The 26,445-nt window shown below is 41.8% G+C and overlaps 1 protein-coding gene across 2 annotated transcripts; it reads left to right on the plus strand.

The window, feature by feature from the left end:
• Nucleotides 1–4,493: 4,493 nt before the first annotated feature.
• PLEK (pleckstrin) lies at nucleotides 4,494–19,760 on the plus strand. 2 transcript variants are annotated; one of them, XM_017818759.1, is made up of 9 exons: nucleotides 4,494–4,534; nucleotides 7,016–7,171; nucleotides 11,242–11,423; nucleotides 12,562–12,653; nucleotides 13,295–13,479; nucleotides 14,657–14,761; nucleotides 16,363–16,446; nucleotides 17,309–17,378; nucleotides 17,963–19,760. In XM_017818759.1, exons 2-9 carry the CDS (start codon nucleotides 7,022–7,024, stop codon nucleotides 18,100–18,102), a joined length of 1,008 nt encoding a protein of 335 aa, XP_017674248.1. In that variant the 5' UTR covers nucleotides 4,494–4,534; nucleotides 7,016–7,021; the 3' UTR covers nucleotides 18,103–19,760. The 2 variants fall into 2 exon arrangements, with proteins under 2 accessions (XP_017674248.1, XP_017674247.1); XM_017818758.1 differs by lacking the exon at nucleotides 4,494–4,534 and adding an exon at nucleotides 4,813–4,974.
• Nucleotides 19,761–26,445: the final 6,685 nt, after the last annotated feature.

The following is a 26,445-nucleotide window of genomic DNA, read 5'->3' on the forward strand; positions in this document are numbered from 1 at the left end:
GGCCGGCACGCGCGTCGTGTAACATCTTAGCCTTGGCAAAATAAACCCTTTCTTATCTCACCCCTAATTAACTGCTCTGGAGATTTTTTCAGCATCAAAATACCACGGCAACAATGAAGAGTAAATGTGCTGACTTTTACAAAATTCTAAATAGATTACGTATCATAGACTTAGGAGGAGGTCCTATTTCTCCTAAGCCACAGCAGTAACTTACCTCCAGGAACAAGAGATAAATTTGTGTCTGTTCCTCCGTTCTCTACACCTGCATTTGAGGGGTGGGGTTGGAATATTTAATGTCTTTATAAACTACAAAACTGCTTTTTCTGGTTTGTGCTTTTTTTTTTTTTTTGCGGGGTGTGGGGGGGGAAATGTTAGGGTTTTTTGTTTTTCAGTACTTCAAATCTACTTTTTGTTCCTCTGGCACCTGACATTTCCCAGCCTGTTGTGTCGTGTCAGCAAGGTACATTAAGTTAATTCCCTCCCCTCGGAGCAGAAAGATTGCAGCACTCACCTGTGCCCTGGTAAAATCCTCAGTGGTTTTGAAGGGAATGTTTTTTGAGTGAGCTGTAGCCAGCAGTTCTCATCTCTCTGTGTCTTCCTAAAGCTAGGAAAAATCTTCTCACAGTGCAGCTACGTCCTCCAAGACCTCTTTCCTGTGCTTGGACCTTCCCTGCTGTGTCAATATCACCTGCACTTATCACTGATGAGGAACTACTGTAGGGTAGAGTTGGATGCATTCAATGAAAGGTCAGAGATAATGTGCAGATAAGCCCTGACCTATGTTTTGTGCTGGTCCAAGTTGTCTAGAAAACATTCTGGAGAAATCAGTTTGGTCTCTTGAGTGCATCCACTGAGTATGATCTCTCTAGATATGATAATATGTTGACCGCATAAGCTTTTCAGTATTAGCATTTATGCAGGTAGACCTTCTTGCTAATACATTAATCCTGCTGCACAGTTCCACAGTCATTAAATAAATAAAATGTGCCTTGAGGTCAAATCAAGATGGTTCATTTAAGGCAGTCAAACCACAGCATTTAGATTCTAAGGTGACATGGGCTATACCATCTTCGATTAATTTCTTAACATAACACTAAATTTGGAAATGTTGCAATGTGGGGTTTCTTTTCAAGTAGGGGATGCAAAGCCACAATATTTCATTCACTAAAAATAGCCATGTGTGATTCCCTGTAAAGGGAATTGTGCTGAGATTTGCACCTGTCAGCTCTTAATTTCATACTGTGATTCTTTTGAGCCCTCTGTCTCTGTGCAGAAGTGAGAAAGAGCTTTACTGAACTATAAGCTGGACAGTCTTCATCTCCTTTGCAAATCACTTGTGTATATTATTTTTCCTGTGCAGACAATAATTTTGAACATATAGCATTTGTTATAATTTCCTCTGGAAATGCAGCTTGATTTGCTGTAGTGCTGCATATTTATGGATAGCTCATGTGCTCTGTTACAGATGGGGTGAGCTTATGGCATTTACAGTACAGCAAACATGTTTGAACCAGCTCTGCAAGGGCTCATGGAGAGAGCAGTGAAGCTGATGTAACAAGCTGAGGAACTGCCTGCCTTCTTCGCAGCTGTCTTATTTATTTGCAAAATATATGGCTTCAATTTTCTATATAAACACTCACTGGTCTCTGATAGATCCCTTGCTCAGATAAATGTGCTTGATCCCTTTTTTTTTTTTTTTAAATGCTTGCAGGAGCTTGAACTGTGAAGTAGCAGAAACAAAGCAGAATATTCTGAGGAAATACAGCAGCAAGATCTCCTGTACAAGAACAGGTTGCTCAGCAGTAAACTGAGCTAAGATACTCAGCTCTGTTGCAGATTGTGCTTTTGTGACAAATGCTGCTCATCCAACATTACACACCTTTACCTACTTCAGACAGAAATTGGGAGAGCAAGGTAAGTTACAGCAGGTTTCCACCTTGCAGGTTACTTTGTCTTTCTGCCAGACAAAGCTCTTCCTCCCCTCTGTGGAGAGCTAGAAGAAATACAGCTCTTCCTTTATCTTATGCCTGGTGCTGCTTTTCAGGAAAGGCTGGACAAAGACGATCTGCATCCACAGTCCAAGCTGTCCCTCGTACCCACCACGGCCACCATGTGGTTAAGGACCATTTTGCCTCACATGAGTGATTTAGCTGTCAGCATGTTTCTGCCTGGGGGGAGATAAGTGCTGACTCCCCTGGGGTGGCATGTGACAAATGAAACCAAACCTCAGCGTTTAAAGAAAAGGATTGCTCCAGATGTGTAAGGTAGAAGGGCAAAAGGACAAGCTGAGCTTTGAAGATGAAATAGAAACAACACAGAGCAAAGAAGTGTTATAAAAGCGGTTGCTTTCAGCTAATATTGGATGGAGGTGATTTTGTGCTTTGACACTGAGTTGTTTAGGTAGTTAATGATAAATTCTTGAGTCTTTGGCTGTGTTTGAAATTATATTGCACACCTCCAAGGGCTTTTCATGCAGGTAAATGAGAAATGGAACTTTTGTGAAATTGAGGAGTCAGTAATCTTTTCTGTTTGCTTGAAACCCCTTTTTAGTATAAGGTCATATAGACGTTCTATTGGAGAGGATCCCTGGTCATTTCGTATCATCAATTTATCATGCAGGGCTCTCCCTGCATCCTGTGGGCTTGACTCATCCTGACTCAGCACAAATACTGAGTCAGCAGGAGCAGGAAAACCTGGGGAAAGGATGCCTGAAGGGAGGAAAATGCCAGCATATTCTTTTGACTTTGCTCACCATAAGCCCTTCCAGCTGGGGAAGTGGTTTCTTTTCCCCAGGCCTGAAGGGGGAAGCAAACTAGAGACAGAAGGAGTTAACTGTGATCCCATTCTTGGTCTCTAATCCTTGCTCCAGGCTCTGTAGCATTATGGCCTCAAGGCAGCTAATAAAGGGATATTTAGGCTTCCGGCCAAACTGTGAAAGGTATTTAATTTGAATTTTTGCCTGTGACCTGTGTTTTTGGGTTATCTAATCAGGGAAAAAAAAAAGTACCTTTTCCCAAAGATGAAACCACGGAAATGAAAGGGAAGATGAAGGAAATAATTCACCTTCTTAAGCAAAAGGAACCAGTGGCATTATACAGGAGGAGTCTACAATCTCCTCAGTCCATCAAACATCATTTTAAGGCTTATGGGAAATGAAGGGAGCCTTCATATATAACTCAGAATACAGCTAGATCATCTCCTCTCTGAGAATGCATCTTCATTCCAAGTTCTGGAAGTGGTAGGCAAATTCTCTACTTTAAATGTGACACAAGCTTTTTTGATCACTTTTTAATGATAAATTTTTACTTTTAGCTCCGAAGAGCATGAAGCTTTTATTAGCTCTGTGTGAGTTTCTGTCTCTAATAATTTTAAAATCTGTTTGTTGACTTCAAGTACACTTGACAGCCAGAGAATTGGAAAGCATATATGAAGTCCTTGATTTGCAAAGTGCCTAATGGGTGATTGGTTAGGTCAGCAACAGGGCCTTTAAACAGTCAGATCCTCACAACAGCATGATTTACATGAGCAAAGGAACAATTTACTGAGATTGCAGGTTTTAGAAACCTCAAACAATGTAGTGGTACATGAAATCATCACAAAAAGGTGTGCTTTGGACAGAATGCACTTCAAAGTGTTTCCCCTGATGTAAGCGGTGCAGACAGATGCTCTGCCTGCAGAGAGACTGGAAGTGTAATTTGAGCAACAACTAGTCAAGAAAGGTCTGGAAAATCTCTGTTCAGACAGTGAGGAGAAACATCCAGCTGTTGGGATAGTAAAGCACTAATATAGATAATCAAGGAAGCAGTGGAGTCTCGTCTTTGGGAGAACCACTACATAGGCATCAGTGAGGAATGTCTAGAAAAGGTCTCTGAGGGCTCTGCTAACCCTCTGATCCTCTATCACAGGGCTTGTCAGACTTCTGTGTACTTCTGAGTAAAGGCTGAGACACACAGAGGCAAATGGACAACCGGAATTTCTGTCTGAAAAAAGTCCCTCTTTGGGGATCTTTACAAGTGGCAGAGGTGACAGATGGAGTCACCCTGGGCTCAACCCTCATCTGAATGGGCTTAGCTGCAAAAGTGATTTGTAGTCTTGTGCTTGGGAGAACACTTTGCTCTTGGCAATGGAGCATTTTCCTTATTGGCTCCCATACATCCCCACTTCCTTCTGTATGGGGAAGAGGGATTGTGACTCTGATATATATAAAAAAATTATGGATTTGCCTTGTCTTTTCCCACATATAGCCAAAGGAGCTCTGCAGCAAGTAAGAGATGCTTGTAGAAAGTGACACTTTGCGGTCGATGCTTTATATAATGCTCTGGTCTAACCCATTTACGCCTGTTTGACAGCTGACCTCTCTGGAAGGCCTCAGCACCCGACCTCCAAAACTCATCAAGTCTGACAAACACGTTTCCTGTGTCAGCAGAGGGTGCATCCTCACTAACCAGGCGAGGACCCTCCAACTCGCTGGCAGACTCCACATGCTCACCTGCTGGGAATGAGATTTTGAGGAGAGGATGACGTGAGAGCACTGGTGAGTTGGAAACCTGTCTCTGAGATACTTTGGGCGCACACTGCAGCAGCACAGTACTCTGTTTTTGTTTTGGTAGAGTTCATGTATTTGCAGAGCAGGCCTGAGCACCAAAGTGCTTATTTAATTTCCCAGGATTCTGTCATCAAGGCTGGCTGTGTTTGATACGATGGAGTGTTTTGTCAGGCTGCTGCCTGTGCTGTCAGAGGCAGGCTATAAATACACACGTGCTTCTTGCATTTCCCTATCTCTCTTGGTCTGTAAGAGGAAATGGGCTTGTGATTAGCAGTCAGAGGAACTTGTGAAATGACACAGCTGTACTGTAAAAACGCCCCAACCCACAGACTGTGCTGCCAGATGAACTTTAACTGTTAGAGAGCAGGACTGCCCAAGACATGGAGCGAGAACCGACACGCATAAGGGAAGGCTACTTGGTTAAGAAGGTAAGTGGGCAGTTTTGGACTGAGTGGAAGAGAAAACTAACTCTGAACAGGCTGGGGAGGTGTAGGGAAACGTTCTGTGAAAGTTTGGCAAAACAGGTAACAGCTGGAAATAGCCACAGCCTACTTTATTGCACTTAACTGAGTTAAACATCAAGGAAGAATAGTGAGATTAGAGAGGCTGGATCACCTTGGCCTGGAGACAGTGCGTGGGGTCATGGGCACATCCCTTCTTTGGGAAGGCAGTTGCTGCCCCACTGCTCTGTAGTCTTTTGTGGTAAAGCCTATCGGATAAAGTCTTAATTTTTATTGAAATTGGTAGTGGCTTCCACTGGCACAGCATGTCAGAGTCCAGTCTTCAGGAAGTACTGGACTTGTCTGGTTATGAGCAGAAATATTGTAACCTGTGGTAAACCCACAAACGAGGAATTCACAACATTTCTTGTCTTGTCATTTTAATTGATTTTTTAGCAGAAAATCAACCCAGTGGGTAAATTTGGACTCTCAAAAATGGTAAATTTTTATGGATTATTAAAAAAAAAAAGAAAAATAATCAAAGGAAAACAGCACTCAACCCACATGTGGTACCCAGATGAAACTCCTTTTTGTTGTTTCTCCCTTCAGCTGAGTTTTGAGAGAACACCCAGAACAGCAACTTTTCTTTGTGAAAAGCCCTTCCAGTGAGGGCTGCAGAGGCTGGAAGAAGGTCCGGGTCCTGCTTTTAATAAGATCTTGGCTGATTATTTTCCATCCCTACCCTGTAATTGAATGTAAGGTCTGATTTAGAGTGAAAAAGGCTTCTCATGGAAGGTAGAGCAGAAAAAAAGGATGTGATAAGCAACAGGTTCATTTGGAGAATAAATCAAAAATGACTTGGCGTGTCTCTATCCCATTCACTCCTGCAGAAATACAAAATGCAGATGTAAATAACTCTGCCCAGCTCTCAGTTTTAAGAAATCATAACTAGCTGTTTGCACAGCACAACACTGGCTGCCTGGCTTCTACCTCCAGCTTTAGCACTGCTCAGACACCATGGTCTGAGTAGGACAGGGATGCTGTGAATGGAGATGTGGCAGAGGGAAGAAAAACTTGGGTCTCTCTTTGTAACAGAAAGAGCAAGGGGAGCTAATATTTTTGATGGATGGCCTCTGTTTTGGGGCCCACCAATGCTAGTTGTGCTTTGGTTAAGTCTTCAGGGGAACTGTTGGTTTTCAGAATATCTAAATGTTCATTTGGCTGAGCACTAAGCTACCTGGGTATCTGGGATTGTGACAGCTGTTGAAGCTGGCTGCAGGCAGGACCAGAGAGGTTGTGTGGTTGGAGTGCAAAAGTCTTAGTAATTCTAGCAGTTAATTGTGCTCAACACAGAGAAACAGGTTGTTTCAGTCTCTGAGAGTTTTGCTGTGTGTTTCACTCTATGTAGAGTCCAGACCTGTCTTTATTTCTGTATTTCTTGCACCTAACAGCTGTGTTTCAGGAATAGGAAGCAAAAGCTTTAAAAGATGAAATGAAGCCCTTCCATTCCTCACCACTGCAGTTGGAGGTCCGAGGCCTCAGGCCCTTAAACTACTCATTACTCTTACAGTTTGTTCTTAAATGGCTAGAAATCCTCTGGGATGTGTGCTTTCTTATCAGACAGCCAAGCCTCAATGTCTGACTATTGTAGCATGAGGTCCTAAATACAGCACAGTATGCTTGCAGTCCTAATGTGCCAGTTCACATTTAGCAATTTTGAGGGTTGTTCATAGTACATCATCTTGAACACAGTGGCTGGGGCTAATTGATACTGATGAGAAACATCTGCAATGCAATTTTGGAAAAACTCGTGTCTGGGGTGACTGCAAGGGGAAATTAGTCGTGGTAAGACGGATAATAACATTTATCTTCATGTAAGATGGGTGTGGTTGTGGTACGTTTCCCTTGAGACACTGACTGTAGTTACTTCAGCATCAGCCAGACACTTCCTGGGAGGTCATACCTTCATTGGATATCATGTGAAGAGTGATTAATTGAACATAATATGCACAGTGATTTATTGTTGCAGGGCAGCATGTTTAATACCTGGAAGCCGATGTGGGTCGTGCTCTTAGAAGATGGAATTGAATTCTACAAACGGAAGGCTGACAGCAGTCCCAAAGGGATGATCCCACTGAAAGGGAGTTCTATAAATAGCCCATGCCAAGATTTTGGCAGAAGAATGGTAAGTACTTATTTTGTGACAAGGTTTGACAGTATATTTATGCCCCTGGAGGCACTGAGGGGGCAAAAGGCTGGTGGTCACAAATTCCTTGCACTCATCCCAGTGGTGACTCTCACTTGTCTCAGAAAGTCACAAGCAGGCTTGGACTTGTGTAGTGCTCGACTTGAAGGCAATTTAAGAGGACTGATTCAGAAAGCATAGGGTATTTTTTATTATTTTGGATTTTTTTTCAATCTCTGGGTCTGTCAGAGAGTAGAGCTAATTTTTATTGGTGTGAGGACACTTTGCAGCTGAATGTCAACAAATTCCTGTATTAAATATAAATCAAACTGCCACAGAATAAAGCTGTGGGAAACCATTTCATGAGCAGTGGAAGCATTTATTGTCCAGGAGCAACAACTGGCTTGCTTAGACAGGAAGGAGATAAATGCTATGACACACATATTTTGCTATAGGCTTCCTGAAAAATAGTTGTTGGTAAAACAGAATTTCTAGTATGAGCAAAGAATCGTACCTTTAGTCAGTAATTTGTTATTTTGTCAGCTTGATTTCATCAAATAGGCATTACATCCCCAGGAATTCCTCTGACAAAGGGGTCCCTCAGAATCTGGAAAATTATCTAATTGCAGTTTAAAGCAATTTACCATAGGGATGCCTTACTGAAGATAGAAGTCTCTGAGAGCATTAGAAAAACAGGAAAAGAAGTCTGAGAGACTGCATGAAACAACAAACTTCACTTCTCATTTAAGTTGAGAGAGGAGAATTAGACCTGTCCTTAGGTTTTGTGATAAGTGGAATCAGCCGTGTCAGATTTGAACCTGCTGGCTTTCCTTTTGCCCTCTTTTCTTTCTTCAACTTATTTCTTTTTTTTTTCCTTTGTGCAGAACTCAGATTTATATGAAAAACCCCACCTTGATTCTTAATGAGTCTCATCCATTGAGAGAAAGGGACTCTTAAGTTATACTGAGGTAGTACAAGAAAAGGATGGCACAGAGAACAAAGATTGCTGTTAATCCTGTGCTAATTATCTAATTAACAACCCTCAGCACAGCACTCCTTACTCTATACATGAGGTATGAGGCATGGGGAGAAGGGTACTATGTTCAAGAGTATCACATATCCTACATTGTAATGGGAGAAATTAAGTTTTTCTCAGAAGTCATTCATTTCCAAACAATTTTGTCTGAGGTTTTGTTTTTTTCCTTTAACTCCCAGAAAGGCACAGCCATCAGTACTGGTCCATAATAGTTGCTTGGAAATGTCACTAACAGTAACACACTAAACAATAAAGGAAAAATAATTCACCAGCTTATGTGCATTCCGTAAAATAGGCAGAGAGGTCTGAAGTATCCAATGTCTGCTGAAGGCAAAGAGAGAGAGATCCTCAGCTGCCCAAAGGGCTGCTGATGTACCAGTCTGCAGAAGATGCATTTCATCTGTGTGGAAAAGTGACAAAGTCTTTGAGGATCATTCCTTTGGCTGCAATGAGTTTAACATTATGCTTCATTTGACATTATAAGTTCACCTAATGAGCTTTACATTATGTTTCATTTTAGTTGCTGGGGTCTTTTCTGAGGGAGAATAAAGGCAAAAGGAAGAATCTGAGGTTGAGGCACCCGAAATACCTTTTCATAAGTAAGATCTGATGAAGGATTTGCTGAAGTTAGTGGGAACAATCCAAACAACTTCAGCAGGTGTCAGAGCAGATCCTCCTTATGGAGTTGGTGACGTTTTTCAGAAGTCCATAGACCAGTAGCCCTGGAGATGTATTTTCTCTTAAAATTTGCATCACTCAAACAGTCAAAACTTCAGCATGCTCATTCACATGAGCAAAGCCATTGCTGGGATTGTTCTTGAGAACATCTACATATATTCTTGAGAACTTCTACATATATTCTTCTTCTACATATATTTCTTGAAAACAAAGTATCTTCATTTTTGCATCTTACAGTTTGCAGCTGAATCTGTGCCTCTGTACAGCTGAATCCAGTGCCTCTGCATTCCGTCCTGGCTTCTCATTGGTTATGTGGTCAAAGCATACAGTTATTCCTCTTATGGGAATAATTCTGGTTCTTAGGTGGTTTCCATACATTGATTTCATATGGATAAAAATGAAAGTATATTTTTAAGTCAGGAGTTCTGTAAGGCAAAAAGTGGGATAATTTTCATTAGGTAAACTTTAAGTCTAGACTCACTTGGGCCCAGTTTGGAGCATGGACTATTGGGTCATGAGCTGACTTTTATATTTCTCTGGTTAGATTTCAGTTTTATGAATCAGCTTGTGTACCTGCACCAGAGCCTCACTTGAAAGCTCAGAGCACATCACCAACATGCCTTGTTTAGTAAATCAGCTGCAAAATGTAGGTGCTGAGGGGAAAAGAAGCAATGCTGGATTTGTTAAGCAGAGATAAAGCCTGTCCAGAAGAGGCTGCAACTCCATCTTTTGAGACTATATTTCAAAATGCATTCACCACTGTTCACTATTTTTGATTTGGTGTTTTATCATTGCTTAACGTAATGTTAATTCTGCTATACTTCAGCTTTCTCTGTTTTCCCCATGGCTTTTCTTTGGATAGAGTTATCCTGTATGGTCTAATTTTCTCAAAAGTGCAAACATATCAACAGAGAGAGGCGTGGTCACTTCTAGGACAGGAGACTCAACCTCTTCACCAGTTTCAGAAGAAACCTGAAAGTCCAGCTTACTGGCCTAGCTTTCTAGAAGCTAAAGTTAAGAGAAAGGGCTTTCCCAGTCTCCTCTGTGTACTGGAAATTAAAACTCTCCTTTAGCGTTTCATGGTACGTTATTTCTCAGCCTCTTGAGAAGGCTAATTTTTCTTCTGGTAAAAAATGTCTTAATGCTTCCACATTTCATTCCGTTAATCTGGTGTGTTAGCATGACTTGGATTTTGGGATTTACAGAGATCTGTTTGCTTTTCTCATGAATATTGTTTTTCAGTATGTAGCTCTTTACTGCATAATAGAAAAGATGGGTGTTGCTGGAAATCTGAGCATTGTCAGACAAAAAATGGTTACTTTTCTGCCTGAATTGGATTTTTGACTAACCACTGCTTTGTAAGTTTGAAATCTCTTCCATGAAAGTCAGTTGGACATATGCACAATTTCAGGGTGTCAGAATTTTTCCTGTTGGCCATAATCTGGAAGATGCACGTTAGGGATGTTCAGAAATGTACCATTTACAAACGAGGGCTTCAGTAGGCTGATTCAGTGGGCTGGTTTTCTAGCACAACTACATAACAAATTAGTTTCACTTATGGGGGAACTATATTTTAGAAGTGGAAACCCTCTTGCCTGAATAATTAGAAATTAGATCTAGATTTTCCATCCAAAAAGATCGCTGGATGGAAATGAGTTCAATAAGTGTGAACTTTATGGGGTAGTTTTTTCATTTGTTTGGGTTTTTTTTTCAGGTTGGTGTTATTTTTTCTCTTTACAACTACCTTTAAAAGATCTTTTCTCATTTTTGGGAAATACAGTCTTTTCATTGTTGCTAGTGTGTTTATAGGCAATGATCCCAAGATCTAGCCAAGGGTTGGATGTATCCTCTCTCTACTAAGCCCTTAAATGTTTCCTAGTCTGCAAATGTACTCAGCTACTCTCCAGTGTGACTGTGACCTTTTCTCTCCTTGTGAGTCAGTAGCTGAGCAACATGATGTGGGGTATTTTTCCTCCTTCAGACTGTTCACATGTCTCTAAACACTAAGACAAATTTACACCCATTGTAACTCTGCAAGGGCTGAGTGCTTCAGCCTTTCAGCTGTGTTGAACTTCCCAGCAAAAGTTACAATCAGCACCTCATCAATGCCACTCACCTTGGCTGTACTGGCAGTGCCAGGATCACTCCCATGGAACTAACAAAAGGATTCAGTTACCTGCAGTGCTTGTTCATGTTTTTCTTCAGAGCTTTTATAGTTTAACTGTGGCTCTAAGGCACTTTCCATAGTCCCTTAGGCACAGGTAGGCTGTGTGTCATGGAGGTACTTGGTTAATCATGACCAACTGGCTACACCAAAGTAACTTTGTTTAAAAAAACACGTAATTTATCATTTCAGTTTGTCTTCAAGCTCACTGCAGCCAAGCAGCAGGACCACTTCTTTCAAGCTGCCTACCTGGAGGAGAGAGATGCCTGGGTGCGGGATATCAAGAAAGCAATTCGCTGCATAGATGGGGGCCAAAGGTTTGCCAGAAAATCCACAAGGAAATCTATCAGACTGCCTGAAACAATCAACCTGAGGTTTGTTCTCATAGCTCTGCTCCCCTGTGTACTTCCCTTTGCAGGCAGCTGGCAGATATGTGACTTTGGTCTGGAAGAGCCATGAGCGTGTCTGTCCATGATACCTCATGATTTCTGAAAGACTAAAAGTTTCAGTGTGTACAGTGTGGCAGAAATGACCCAGAAATCAGAATTGGGAAGCTCATTTTTAAAATGTCACCGTTTACCCAGAACATGATTATTTATCAAAGGATTTTGCTGATAAGGAGATTTCTGGGCACACTGCAGTGCAAGCGGAGACCCCCCAGCCAAAGTGTGATTCTTCCAGGAGACGCATTTTTATACAATATATAATTTATTCCAAAAATATTTTAGACCCTTTGTTTTCCAGAGAAATGCTGATGTTGGCCTAGTTTTTGGATGGTAAGGGAAGTGCAGTGCCTGCCAGAGAACATGGAACTGGCAAAGGGAGAAGACAAGATAAAGGGCACACACAGGAAGCCATCTGTTAGTACTTTAAAAAGGGAAGGACAAGTTATTTTCTGCCTCTGAGAAGTAAATACCAAGATACCAACAAACCTGCAGTGATCCTTAAAAGACAGTAAAACTGCAGGGCCAAGATCCAACTAAATCTGGCTTCACAGGCTTCATCAGAGGATCAGGCCAAAGAACTTAGCCTGTGACATTTAATATTTGTCCTTCACTGATGTTACCTGCGGCTTCTGAGAGCATGAAGGCTTTGGGAATGTCACAGTGACAGGTTTTCTGCTCAGCTCAGGACCTTTGGGGGAAACACAGAGCACAGCAGTGAACTCTCCTGCTTGCACTGAGGCCGTGGGACCCTGGGAACGTGCCTCAGCAGTGGGTGTTCCTCTCTTCACAGTACAGTCACCACAAGCAGTTGCATTCTCAAAATAGGGGGATGTGGTGAGCCATTTGTGCCCTCCACCCTCTGCTCCCACAGCTGTGACAGTGATGTAGTGATACCTCCAGGCTTTTCAACCTGAATTTTTCAGGAGATGAAAATGAGCCATGCCCCAGCTCTGCAGGGAGCCATGTGCCAACCAAACACAAAGACCCCGTGAATGACAACGACGTTGTACAAACCGGCAAAACCTTTTTATTTGCTAACAGTTTCTGTGGTTCTTTTTACACACAGTGCTTTGTACATCTCAATGAAAGATCCTGAAAAGGGAATAAAGGAGTTGAAGCTGGAAAAAGATAAAAGAGTGTACAATCACTGCTTTACAGGTAAGGAGCTCTTGTCCCTCTTTTCCATACAATAAAGGGAGCACAGCACTGAGAAGCTAAAGATAGATAAAATAGCTCTAAGCTCTGTAGAACACAGAAGTTGGGAAGAAAGTCTGGCAGATATTTTCTTGACCAACCCAGGAAGTGCTCAAAAGATGAATCTTGACAAAGTGTTCAGTTATGACCACGGTAAGCAATGGAATTTAACCAGTGTCAGGAAGATCGAAGTAAATCGTTTGAGTAGATTGTTGTGTGAAACACTTAACTCTGGAAGAATTATTCCATTCTGAATTTTTCATCACCAAACAGTGTCACATTGTAATTCCTGTTCTTCTCCAAGTCAAATCTATGGGTGTTCAAAAAACACATAGATGTAGCTCTTGGGGACATGGTTTAGTGGTGGACATGGCAGTGCTGGGTTAATGGTTGGACTGATCATCTGGGAGGTGTTTCCCAAGTTTAATGAGGCTGTACCTCGCTGGATGACCCAGGAACCTTCCCAGATTAGCTCCCTGTGTTGCTGCTAAGAACCTTTCTCAGGAGATTGATGCACAGACAGAGTAGGCTTGTTGCCTCTGTATTTTTAGGCTTCTTCATGTCTGTCTTGGTTTGTGACTGATATTTTGTTGCTTTGTAACCAGGCACCTGTGTGATTGACTGGCTGGTGTCCAGCAACTCTGTCCGAAACCGCAGAGAAGGTCTCCTGCTCGCCTCTTCCCTCCTGAGTGAAGGCTACCTCCAGCCTGCTGGGGATACATCCAAGGCTGCTGCTGAGGGGCTGTCAGACACCCCCTTCTTAGATCTCAGTGATGCCTACTATTACTTTGTGAGCATTGCATTCTGTGGCTTTTTTTATTGTCTCAAGACTTTTCTCTGCTTTTCTCAGGCTTCCTGTTGGGCTTCTTAAATCCTGGAGGAAAGATTGTTCAGAAACGGAGACACCCATGTTAATTGTGTTTGTGATGTTCAAAATGAGCTGGCTCACTTTAATAGTTGTATCTGGGACTTTTTTTTTTTTTCTAACACCTTTCTAAGTGCGAATTGAGTGCTGAGACCAAGCTGGGTTCTTTTTAACTTAGACTCTGTTCCTGGTAATTGCACTGGTGGCCAGAATTTAACCATTGGTTTCCCTGATGATTCAGTGGAAGGGAAGAGTTATTCATTATCATGGGGCTTCACAGAGTGACACAAGCTACAAACCCATTTTTGTGCAGAACCATCAAATCTGACTCCATGTGAGTGTGCACACACATGCAGTTTGCCTATGAGCAAAGAAGCAAAAGTTTTTAATAACCCCCAGTAACACCTGTCCTTGTTATCATACCTAACCTTCTCCATTTATTGCTTCATATTCTGTGCGTTGATTTGAAGAACTTGCAATGTCACAATCACAGTCAAATACTGTTTCAAAGACGTTTGGCTTGTTGACTTAATGCTAACAAAAAAGTATGCCTTCTGTCAAGTAAAATCAACTAAATTGATACTACAATTCTGTTTAAATGTACAACATAGAATCACTTGGCTTCAAAAAAATGACTCTTCCTTTACTTCAATTATTTTCCTAGAATATGCCCATGGTAGGGAGACTTTAGCTGTGCAGCAATGGAAGCAGAGCACTGCTGGTGAAGGCAGCCTTTTGGCCATCACAGTTTGTGATGGCATCCCATGTGTGCTCTGCTTGCTTTTGGGTTGTTTCTAGTTCGGTTTAATACCAATGTGGTGTGAGGCAGCCACAGCAGGTCAATGTCTGAGCTGGTGTCATAGAATTGTATTCCTACCTCTCACCAAAATGGTGCCACGGTGATCTGGATTGCTCCTCAACTTCACTGGGAGGTTTTTCCAGTATAAGGGTTGATTTTTTTTTTTCTTTCTTTCTTTTTTTTTTTTTTTTTTTGGTGGCAAAAAACCAGGGTGGAGGGAAGCCAAAGAGAAGCCATATTGGTACATGTATATAAGCATTCAGTGGCTTTGTAACTTCTGAATTTTCTCTTGTGCCCTTGCAGCCAGACAGTGGGTTTTTCTGCGAGGGATATTCCAGTGATGATGATGTGGTCCTGAAAGAGGAATTCAGAGGCACAATTGTCAAACAAGGATGTTTGCTGAAACAGGTCAGTATTGCCTGTGTTCCATCCTGTCACTAGGATGATGCTACATGGGTACAAGATTACTCTTTTACACCCAGAAGCTTTAGAAAGAAGAGAAACTACCCTATGTCATCTCCACAGTTGACAAGTTTCATCTCTGTCCCTCTGGCCTTTGCACAAAGAACACTTGCTGTAGCGTGACAGCAGGAGCCTTGCCCAGCATTGCAAGGTTTATTACTCTTACCACAAAATAAAACAATTGACAGCTTTAATTAGGAAAGAGTGCTAATGCAGGAGATGTGACAAGTCATTGGTACAATGCAAAACTGAACTTGGGTAAAAAGGCTGCCACTCTTGTGTCCCTCTGGACACACAACTGGATTCAGTTGCTGGTTTTCACAGGCTTTTTCAGCATACCTGAGCAAAGGAGTTGCTTTCAAGCACATTTGATGTGTAAGACAGAAGATAACCGTATACCTTCCTTTCCAGCAAAACTTTAAGCAATCAGTGAATGTCATGGTAAGTGTCTTACTTTCCAAGGCCATTGCAAGCAGATATTAGTGAACTGAAGGCAAAACCAGGATGCTTCAATGAATAGAATGGTTCAGGTGGAAGGAATTCCACAATAATCATCTGGTCCAACCGCCTGACCACTTCAGGACTGACCTGATGTATTACACTCTTTGAGCACCCTCTCTCTAAAAAAATATTTCCTAATATTGAATCTGAACCTTCGTTGTTAGAATAGTCCTCGAGGGCTTAAGAACCTTTTGATGGTGCTCACGTGTATTTCTCTTTCTCAATCAGATTACTCAAAAGCAATGGAAGAAATTAGACCCACATCTTGCTGTTCTTTTACCCTGTCATATTCACATCTTCCTAGTTAGCAAGAGCTTCCTTGCAAACAGTGTAGCTAATGGAGAAACTGGTATTTTGAAATGCTGAGAGGAAGTGATTCACGGCGATCTTCCACCAGTGTTAATCTGCATTTGGTCACCCTCAGTGGGTTGTGGGTCACTGCTTAGGAAGGTCACTGCTCCTGCTGAGAATGGTTTCAGCAGATCTAGACTTTCCACACCCATCTTTTCAGTCTTGAAAACAGGCAATTGGGCACCACGTCCATAGCAGAGAGTGGTGTTATTTCTGCTTGAGCTTCTCAGCCATGAGCCCTCCAGGGTGCTTAAGCCAGATAAGCATTTTTTTGTTGTTATCTTTGCAGGGAGAGAAGGACTTTCAGCTCATTCTTGCCAGTAGTTCAAGGTACCTTCCTGCAAGGCACTTAGCAGCTGTGTTATCTGGCAGGCATTTAGACCCAGTTCTCACAGACCTCATGTGAATGTCATAACTACCAGACTATATGATATGTTTAGGGGAATCTCCCATGTTGAAGCTCTTCTGCTTTGTACAAAAAAAAAAAAAATAAAAAGAGAACAGTGTGATAGTCCAGTTGTTGTGCAAAACACCGGAAGGTAGCAAAGCCAGGTTCAAGTCCTAGTCCAGTGAGTATTTCCTGTCCAAAATATTCAGCTTTTTTCCCTTTTGTATTTGTATGTTCTCTCATGTGTGGGTAAACTCTGTGTGCAGGCAAAGCAGTTAATGACATTCCTATTTTGGAACTTTCCTAGGGACATCGGAGGAAGAACTGGAAAGTGAGAAAGTTTGTTTTAAGAGATGATCCTGCATATCTTCACTACTATGATCCTGCTGGAGTAAGACATACTTGATTTATTTCCCTGTTTGTTTTAAAGCCAGTCCCTTATAGAAATATCTGAAGGGAGTATTTATGTGGGAGTACCAGGTAGGACAGTGGGATTGTCTGTGCTCCTATGGGCTAGCCATTCTCTGAAAAAGCAGAGTGAAGGATGGTTTCTGGGCTTCCAAGTCAGTGCGGCAAATGCCACCCAGACCTGGGGACAAGTAATACTGAACAGTACTCTCACCTCTTATCTGTGATTAATTAGAATTAATGTGTGCTCTCACTTGATCAAAACAAACTCAGTGCAAATGACCTCAAAACAGTAATTTTGCAGCTTATATTTGAGCAAATGTTGAGCAAATATCCTGTGTCAGGCCGAGACAGGGCATTCCATTCCTTGTGTAATTCTAGCAGGCCAAACCCTGCCCTAAGAAAGGACGAAGCAGTGCCATGGTCAAAGAATGCCCCTCAGAAACTGGCATTCGTGTTGATTCAGCCCACAAGTTTTATCTCATCCTGCACTGTGCAGCAGCAGTGCTGTTGTGGGTTATGGATGCTTTATGCTGTGCTGTCCTCCTTGGTAAAGGCAGCCTAGACACACTAGAGAATCAACACTGAGGAGTGTCTGTTCCCATGCTAAGTACTCTGCAGATCCTGAATTCTGAATCCCAAAAGTGATTCCCTATTTATTTGCAAGTCTTCCCCCTACCACACCCCTCACCCTCTGTGTCACACACAGACTGAGAACCTCCTGTTTTCCTGGGCAACATACTAATTAAAATGGTTTTGTTTCTGTTCTGGAACTGTAGCCAGATATGAACATGTGAACAGTTTCAGAAATGTTGCATTTCATTTTGATTTCATGTCCTCCCCAGGGAGAAGAACCACTGGGAGCAATTCACTTGAGAGGCTGCGTGGTGACAGCAGTGGAAGATATGCCAGACAGTAAGGAACCATATCAAATGAGCTGTGTAATAAGTTTTTGGTACATCCTTTCAATCTGCCTGAAATCACAAGTGTTTTTCACTCAAAGGCAATATATGTACAGTGATTTGGCAATTTTAATAAGTGGTAATTCTAATAACTCTTCTGTCTGAATTACTGGAGTAGGATACTGTGGTAAAGGCAGCAACAGGGAATTTTGTGTTTTGTCAGTTCTTTGGGGAAGGCTTGTCAAAAGGAAGATGCCATCCCTGTGTTAGGATAACTGGCCTTCAGACAAAGTAAGTCGAGCTTGATCATGGGAGGGGAATGTGACTTGTCTGCAGGATTGCAGATCCTTCCATGATTTGAGAACAACTAGCCAGAAACTCCTGAAGTTGAAATGTGCAGAATTCATGGGTGGTTTCCCTGAGACAGAGACCTATCTCTTGGCTCAGTCTTGCAATCTTGGACCCAATCTTTGTGATGGCCTGATCAGGCTCAGCTGCAGAAAGGAAGGAGATCCCCTTACAGTGTTTAAAGGAGGAAACATTTTAAGCACAAGACTTTATTCTCTCATAGCTGACTTTTTTATTTCTTCCTTGTAGCCAAGAAGTATGATGTTGACAACATCCTCTTTGAAATCATCACAGCAAACGAAACCCACTATTACATGCAAGCAGCCTCATCCACAGAGCGTTCAGAGTGGATCAAAGCAATCCAGACAGTTGCTAGGACTGGAAAATGAAGATGACCTGCTAGTGGGAAGACAGACAACTAAAACTGGTTACTCAAAACAGAACAGGAATTTCAGCATTTCAGTGAGAGAAAGCAATATCATCCAGAGAGGTGTTCTAAGGCTTGTGGGTTGGGGGTGAGGACAGGTAGAAATTTTCAATTCTACAGTGGGCACTAACAAACTAACATTTTTCCCCTTGTGTTATGGTAATATTTCACTAAATTATAAAATAGGACATTAGTGTGTGCTGCTTAATCAGCCTACCTTGAGAAGGTTGTACAAAGTATCTTTCCCTGCTGCCACAGCTGAGAGTGAGAATTTCACCGTTAACAGAGGACAGTCATGTCACTGCCTCTCAGGAGCTCGATTAGTCACCCTCCATTCAGCCTGTATTGTGTTTCAGGATCTTCATGCATCTCAAATTCTTCCTCAGACAAGCTTTACACTTCCTCCCTCACCAGATCTTTTTCCTGCTTGTTCACCTATTCAAGTAATGTCATAGATTAAAGGAAAGAAATCAACTCACTTGGACACCTGATCCACTCCTTTATAATCTGTCAGCATTGAGGGAGGGAAGAATACAAGCAACTACAGAATCACCGTGGGGAAAGCAAGTACAGCCCAATGACAGCAGTATGAGGAAAAGTCTATTCCCACAATATTTCAAACATGAAGCAAATGCACTTCAACTTCTTTATCACCCAACTTTGCTCTTTGCTGAATTTCTCCACAAGAATCTGCAGTAGTACCATTGTATCCCTTTGTGTAGCTCTGCAAAGCAGTTGCTAAGGTGTCATGTACTGTACTATGCTTGAATTAAGAATCTTCCAGGAAAAGGGAAACAATCCATGAACTGGTTATTTGAACTACTGATTGAAGTGGGTTTGACCAGCTTTTTATTTTTTAACCTGCAGCAACATACTCAGTCCTTGATTCTGCACCTTAAGAGGAACCTTGTGCTTGCTGTAACTGAAATAAATGTTATTACTTGACAGGATCAGGTTACCTGATCTATCCTTGTATTTTTGTCTGACTGTATATCAAACAAACTTCCAAGTCTTAAACTCTAAGCAGGAGTTGAAAGTCAAGTTAATGTCAGATTTTGCATGTAGACTGTTCCAAGTGCAACTTCAAAACTTCTAAACCTCTGTTTGCAGACCTAATAAGGTACCTTATCCTTAAAAATTCTTATTTGGATTTCTCCAGTCTAATGATAAACCCGGAGCTAAAGTTTCTCTTCCATTTTGCTTAATCATACCTGTAGCTGAGCTAATGAGCCTGAGGCTCTGTTGCCTTGTGTTATTTATCCCAAAGAAAACACAGTCTTTCAGGGACAGCAGGCTGGGAGACAGTGGATCATCATGTCCATCTAAGACAGCTGGTGGAAATCAGCTTCTGGCAGGGATTTCCTGTCACTTATGCAAGTTGACAGAGTGGCTGAAGCCTGGTGTGTCCTTCTGAAGAAGGAAGACTCATGGTGAAAAGATACCCTGCTTTTCCCGGCCTGCTTTCTTGATAATTGCTGCTTGTCACTGCCTATTTCTGCTTTCAGAGCTCACTAACCCAAAAATACCCAAGGGCACAGGAAAATAGAAAAAAACCCCACCCCTCACAAGCAAACAACAGAAACTTTGTCCAGCTTACCAATGGAAGGATGTGACTGCCACTTTTTAATAAAACTAAAATGTTTTAAAGGTCTATGGCCTTGTCCTTTTTCCTCGTGCCCTGCCCACCTGCGAGCAGTGTTTTCTCAGGCAGAGGATGCTCATCAGTGTATTTATGGAAAAGCTCTGATGTTTGTACCAGACTATATTGATAGGGTCTCTAATCTCATAGGCAGTGCTTTTGAACAAAGGTTTGCAGGTGCCTCTGCTTCTTGGCAGCAGGGGGAAGATCTTGGCCATGGGAATTCAGTATTAAAAAGCACCTACGAGTCTGTCAGAGGTGATGAAGCCAGCCTAGTTATTTAGAAGGCATGGAAGGGAAGAGGCACATATCCTGAATACCAGCACAAGAGAAGAGAGAGCAGGCCTAGTGCAAGCAACTACTGATCAAAAGGAGAAAAACAGAAGAGCAGACCTACATGTGTCATGCTTCATCTAACTTTCACCCTCTAACTATTTAAATCACACTTTTACTACACCCTCAGCAATTTTTACAGCAACATCAGTTTCATTTTTACTTTACTTTCATTTTACTTATCATACGAATTAAGACTTTCTTTCATAGAGAACAGCAAAATAAACCATTGTGGATAAGGACTATATTTATAATCTTCCCTTACTGAAAGACTTGTATGATATAATCTACTATAAATATCCTCTTAAGTTAATGTTTGATTTATCACATCTTGGAGGGAGCAGCTTTCCCTCCCCTGGAATATCAACGATGTGCTTACTGCAGTTAGGGTCAGGTTTTTGGGAACCTTTATTAACCACACACCCATAAAAACACCCATGTAGACACAGCACTCCTAATTCCCTGGTTTAAAAGAAAACAGGACAAAGCAAACCACACACACATGCACTGAAAAAACAACAACCACGGGGACTGCAACAGCCCAACAAGCTTTCAGCCACAGGTGTTACTGCTTCTTATAATCCAGCAAACACCACATATGGAGGTAGTTCTGGCTTAATAGTCTCTGGCAGAGGTTTCCAAGAGCTGTGAACTTTCCCTGCCCTGCAGCTTTCTTCTGAAAGGTAAGGGCAGTATTATTTTGCTGCTAAATGTAGTTATATTGGTGCTGTTCTTTGCAGTGTTCTGTCTTCACTTTCTATTTGAAAGAATAGTTAACAGTGTTAAAGGTCTACTAAAAATATACTTCAGCAACAGAACAGTTTATTGAGTAATAATCAAAGTGTGTTCATAAAGAGGAAAAAACTAGTTAGGGTCTCTGAGGTTTGATCCAACACTTACTGTCAAACTTGTATTTTAGACAAAGTTGTTGTTTTCATTTCTTCTTGCAATATTGCAGATAACTCTTCAATGCAGTAGTACTGCTTCTGTCTTTGACTTAGAGATCGCTTTATTACAAATGTTAAATGCTAATTATTTCTTTTTTCCCCCTAATTTGTTCTCAAATATTTGATAAGTTATTTTAAGTTTAAACAACTTGCCCCACAGGGCTCTTGATAAGTGCTTTTCATTGTTTGCAATGCGCCTCTATTTGTTCTGAATTCAGGCTTAGGTAGCATTAAAATTCCAGAAAGATTTCCTTAAATAACCTTTTTGGTGGGGGCCAGAAACATTTTAGTAGGGTGGGAGTTTTTTGGGAGGGCAGTGGGGTGAGGATGGGTTGGGGTTTTTTGTTGTTCTTTTTCAGCTTGTACTTTTTAAAACTGGAGGAGACTACAGGAGGAACTTTAAAAAGCAAAAGGAGTAGATAACACTGTTCTGCAGGTTGTTGCTATTTCTGTGGAGTGCCTTCAGTTTGTGTTTTGGAAAGTGTACATATTTTCGCTTCTGATCTGTGGTCTTCTCATTGATGTATAGAGATTGTTCTGTGCTCACTGTGAACTCTGACTGAAAACAAGGTTCTTCTTTTGTTGTTACTCATGAAACTTCTTGAAATAGAGCTTCTCGTTTGGCTTCAAAATAAGGTTGGGGTTTTTTTCTGGATTAGAACACAAACTTCCTGCTTTGCATTTTGAACCAAAACTGTGGCTTTCCACGCTTTGTTTCTGGCTCTTGTAGATTGCTTAATTTTTGTTTCCTCCCAGTTTGGTGAAAGGGAGAGTAAGACTGCATGAAAGTTGAGTAAAATGCTGCTTTCTTTTATTTCATTGGACTTCACTGAGCTATAGTAAAACTCTTCACTCCCCTACATAGACTCTACCTTTCTTTTAAGATGGCAATACCTTTCCCTCTGTTTCATCCACTTGCTAAAAGATGGCTGAGCAGGAAGGAGGAAAAAAATCAAAGGGAAACGCTGATGAAACTGATGGAATTTTGCTTCCAGCAGTTGAAAGGGAGAGAGATTGTTACTGTTTTTTAAAATCTGCGTGCAGTGTGTCTTTCACCAAAATCTTGAATATTGATAAACCAGAGTGATCAAGGGAGAGGAGAAGGAACTGGGGATTGACTAGTGTCATTAAAAACCCCCAAACAACTAGACACCCCAATCTTCCTGTGTCCTCAAGACTCAGATGTCAAAAGGACATTGAGCACTTTTACAAAGTGTTGCCATTAGCCCCCTTCTCTTTAGCAAATATTGTAGAATAACCTATTGCAGACTAATAGACTATCAATTATATAAATCAATATATTATCAGTCTTTTCACGTACCTTCTTCCACATAAAAAGGAAAAGCATGAAAATCCTTCCTTAAGCACCAAAGCATATCAAAAGAAAAGCAAGAAACCACTGTTGTCCTTCACTGCTTCTGATATATGTGTATGTAGCTGTCCTGCTTTTGAAGGCTTAAATTGCTGTGTTTCCCAAGTATATGATGGTTAAAGTACAGTAACAAAATCAACATTATGAGGTATTTTTGAATAACAGGAAGAGTTGTTTATATCAGACTTATAACCCCCTTATGCAGGCTTCTGATTAATAAAAGGAACTATTTCATCATTTTGGTATATAAGTTGTAAAATAAGGTTAGTTTGTGGTTTGGGGGTTGTCTTTTTGGGTTTGTTTGTTTGTTTGTTTGTTTTTTTAATTAATATTTTTGCTTAAAAGAAGGCTTTCTTTCCCAAGTTACACCTTCAATTTCCCCTTTCTCCTCCTTCTGCATGCAATATTTTCTTTCTTAAAACTAGTTTGACCTAAACATCCTAAAAGAGAGCTTCTGTCTCTGCTTATTAGGCATCATAAAGTGGATCTCAGATAAGTAAACGTAAAAGCCTAGTGACATTTTAGAATGGCTACAAAGTACTGTGTGATCTTTAGTTACCCCCTTAGAACAGCAAAAACCTGTTCTCATCTCCTCAAGCTTACATGTGGGGTTCCTTTATGTGTATTGGGTGTCGTTATAAACTCCATATTTGGGCAGTCCCCAGTGTCATTATCTCTAAGTACACATGTTGACGAGTTGCATGTTGGAATGACTTTAAAGAGCAGTCTAATTTAGTGATAAAATACAGACTAGGGTGTTCAAAAATAAAGGTGCATTAGAAAAGCTGATTTAATTTGGTCAGCCACACTAAAGGAAACTTGAGACATTTCTATTATTGGCTATGCTGTCAAATAGTGCATCCTGTACCTGGTGAAATCTAGGTGTTAGGACCTCCTAGCTACATTTGTTCAGTGCTCTTGCTCTCTAGCATTGTGATAGAAAAGTAGTAGAAGCTATTGAAAGTCTTCTCTCAATTGAACAGATGAGTAAAGTTCTCATGGGGTACTGTTATATCTCACTTATTAGCTGTAAGATACTGCAACAAAAAATCATTTTGCCTTTTTAATTTTTTCTTTTTTTCCCCCTATAACAATTAAAGGCTTAAGGTGGCTGGTTTGTTTGCTGGAAGTTTACTCTCTGTTCCTGACTTGCTCAACCTTCAATTCGGTCTTCAAGTTGAATCCTCCCATAGGCAGCTGGCAGCATTTTAGGGTCTTTTGTTTTTCATTTCTGACACCACCAAGATGTTTAAAAGCAATGTTTAGTGCTATGGCTGATACATTATCTCATGGCCACTGGTGTCCTGTGGCATCTGGAGAAGCCTTTGTGTACAGCTTGAAGTGCCTGGTGCCTCAGCAACAAAACAGCCTGTGCAGTTACACTCTGTATTGGCACACAGCAGCTCCTCTGCCTGTTAAAGACAGTGCATCAAAATGAGCATGTGCTGTGCTCACAACGTTTTTAAATGTGGGTAAAAAAAAAGCTAATATTGTACCTAATTTGCATGCTCTAGCAGGCTGGTTTTTATTCCCATCTGGCTTTGTAAATCCACAGTTGCTGGACACGGGTGGTGGTGCTGGACAGGGTCATTCTGAGGAGTTAGGGGAGGCTGCAGCTCACTGTGGCCGTACATTGAATTGTCCTCTTGGGTTTCATCCTGGTAGATCCTGTGGGATCTCTAAGTTTGCTGACCATCACCTCTCTCCTTCTTCCCTTTCTACCCACAGCTGTAGCTTGGGTTTTTTGGTTTACCGGTATAGCAGAAGTAGGTCTTGCCCTTAGCACTGAGGCCTCAATCTGCCCCCAACCCCAAATTCTGAACGTTGTGCTGATCAGAAGCTGCTGCTGACTTGTGGTATTAAGTGCAGCAGGTGAATTCTTCTGTGGTTTTTGAGACAGACTTTTCTGAATGAGCGATATGGTGAAAAACAACTGGGAAGTGTCAGCACGCTCTTGGGAATCTGATATGCCTCAACCCAAGTTCATTTGGAGAGAAAATAAAAAACCCTCCCCCACTGCCCAAATCCTCCCAGCTGTATGCTTTTCTTGCCTTTCTGTCAGCCCTGGTGAGCTGAAGCAGCTGATCCCAGTCCTGAGCCCAACTATTCTGTCTTCAGTTGCGATAACTCTGTTACTCAGAACCTTCCAAAGATGACCAGCATAGGGATGTACCTATCTGCATGTATCTGCCTATTGGCACAAGCACTTGACAAAATTACCCTTGAAATTTGAGTGGTCTAATGAAGAAAAGTCTGTGGTGATTAAATATCTCATGTTTGCTTTTTCATTTAGTTTTTAATGGCAATGGCCCAAAGCCACATCCTGCACCGTGATGAAATAAAGCCACACTGTGGCTCCTTGTTTCAGAAACAGAGCACTGCAATACTGAGTAGTTGCAAAGAAGGTTATAACACAGGTGGTTTTTGGAGATGCAGAAATAAAATACTGACCTCATGTTGAACTTCAGCACTGGCCTTTTTGACATCCAGCTGCGTGCAGCAGCTCAGGACATTCTGTGCAGCAGGGAAACCTATTTTCCCCACAGAAGCCTGGCTGGTTTAAGCCCATGTTGCACAGCTGGGGTGTGTGGGAAGAGGACATCTGCTATTTGTTCTGCACCACACAAGCTTCACGTGCTTTCTCCAAAGGGCCTCTCTGTCCTAGGAAAGCTGGGGAAGCGGGAAGGTCGGGTGGCTGATGGGAAGCCTGGGCAATGGATGCCTCGGGGACCTTCCTGCAGCTGACAGGGTCTGAGTGGGAGGGTAGAAGTGGCGTGTCAATGCAGTAGGAAGGTCGGTGGGGTTTGCTAAAGCAGAACTTTCCACTTCCTCAAAAACATGTGGGTAAGAGGTGGGCACTGGAGCAGAAAAAAGGTTTCACCAGCCACCGAGGTGTGAGGGCAGCTGGTGTGTGCCCTGGGGTGCAGGTGGGGTGAGGATGCTCTCTAGGGAAGGATACCCATGTACGAGTGCTAATTTAGGCACTGCTACAATCTTCCTATTGCTGGCTTTTCAGTGGTTGCTGTTGGCAGGTAGGAAGGGAAAGAGCTGAGCCCAAACCTGCTGGTGTAGGGAGTGCCATTGTCTGGAGCAATGGATGCTGCTGGGGTGTCTTTAAAGGGAAGAGGACACATCCATCCTGCAGAGAAGCAGAGAGGCTGAGTAGGTGGTGCAGTGGTAGAGAGGAATAGAACAGGTAACCAGAACTGATGTAATGACATCTCCAGGGGGAATTAAAACCCTTAAAGGAAAGAGTCAAGGTGGAGAGGGGAAATAACCTTTGTTTTTATGAGAACTTGTACTTAAACATTTGTGGTTTTTTTTTCAGTAACAGATTTTCTATGGGAAACTTACAACACTGTTACTGCAGGTTTAAAGATCCAGGCCTTGTCTAATTGCATAGCCAAGTGTTTAATTCCTCATGTTTAAGAGGCACAGCCACAGCTACACCTCAGTCATGTTTGGTAGCAGGGTGACAGCGGAAGCTTCAGTGGATTTTGGGTACTGCATCCATTTTGGCTAATGCAGTAACTGTCCCACAAGAACAGCATCAACTCTTTTGGCACTAAAAGGAGATCTTTAAAACCTAGTGCAATGGGGTCCTGCTCCTAGAACTAACACTTATCTACAAAGAATAGATTGCAAAAGATGTGTAAAGAACATTATCCAGTAGTTGCATCATGTTATGCAGTGCTGTTGATGAGACAGCTCTCACTTAAATATGTTACTTATGATTCAGAAAAGGTACTAGTGCTTATTGACTGAAGACCTGTTCTAATGGGGAACATGCAGGAAGCTGAGGGACATGGATCAGTTTTGAGGAAATCTGCTGAATGCTCTAAACTAGAAAAAGGATCAGGCAACATTCTGTTCTTGGAAGCATTTTAGAGCTACCTGTTTCACCTGGCTGTTATGTCTTTTGCTTGATCTGTAGATATGAGCAGCTAAAACAAACAGCCTGTGAGCCCGGATATTTTCACCAGATATTCTGCAAGGGTTAAATAACCAAGTTTC

Source organism: Lepidothrix coronata, unplaced genomic scaffold (assembly GCF_001604755.1).
Source record: "Lepidothrix coronata isolate B3197 unplaced genomic scaffold, Lepidothrix_coronata-1.0 Scaffold71, whole genome shotgun sequence".
Taxonomy (NCBI): domain Eukaryota; kingdom Metazoa; phylum Chordata; class Aves; order Passeriformes; family Pipridae; genus Lepidothrix; species Lepidothrix coronata.

Coding starts and splice junctions, on each gene's coding strand:
- PLEK (XM_017818758.1), top strand. CDS start 4,927: ATGGAGCGAGAACCGACACGCATAAGGGAAGGCTACTTGGTTAAGAAG. Junction 4,975..7,015: donor AAGGCTACTTGGTTAAGAAG/GTAAGTGGGCAG, acceptor TTATTGTTGCAG/GGCAGCATGTTTAATACCTG. Junction 14,762..16,362: donor AAGGATGTTTGCTGAAACAG/GTCAGTATTGCC, acceptor GAACTTTCCTAG/GGACATCGGAGGAAGAACTG.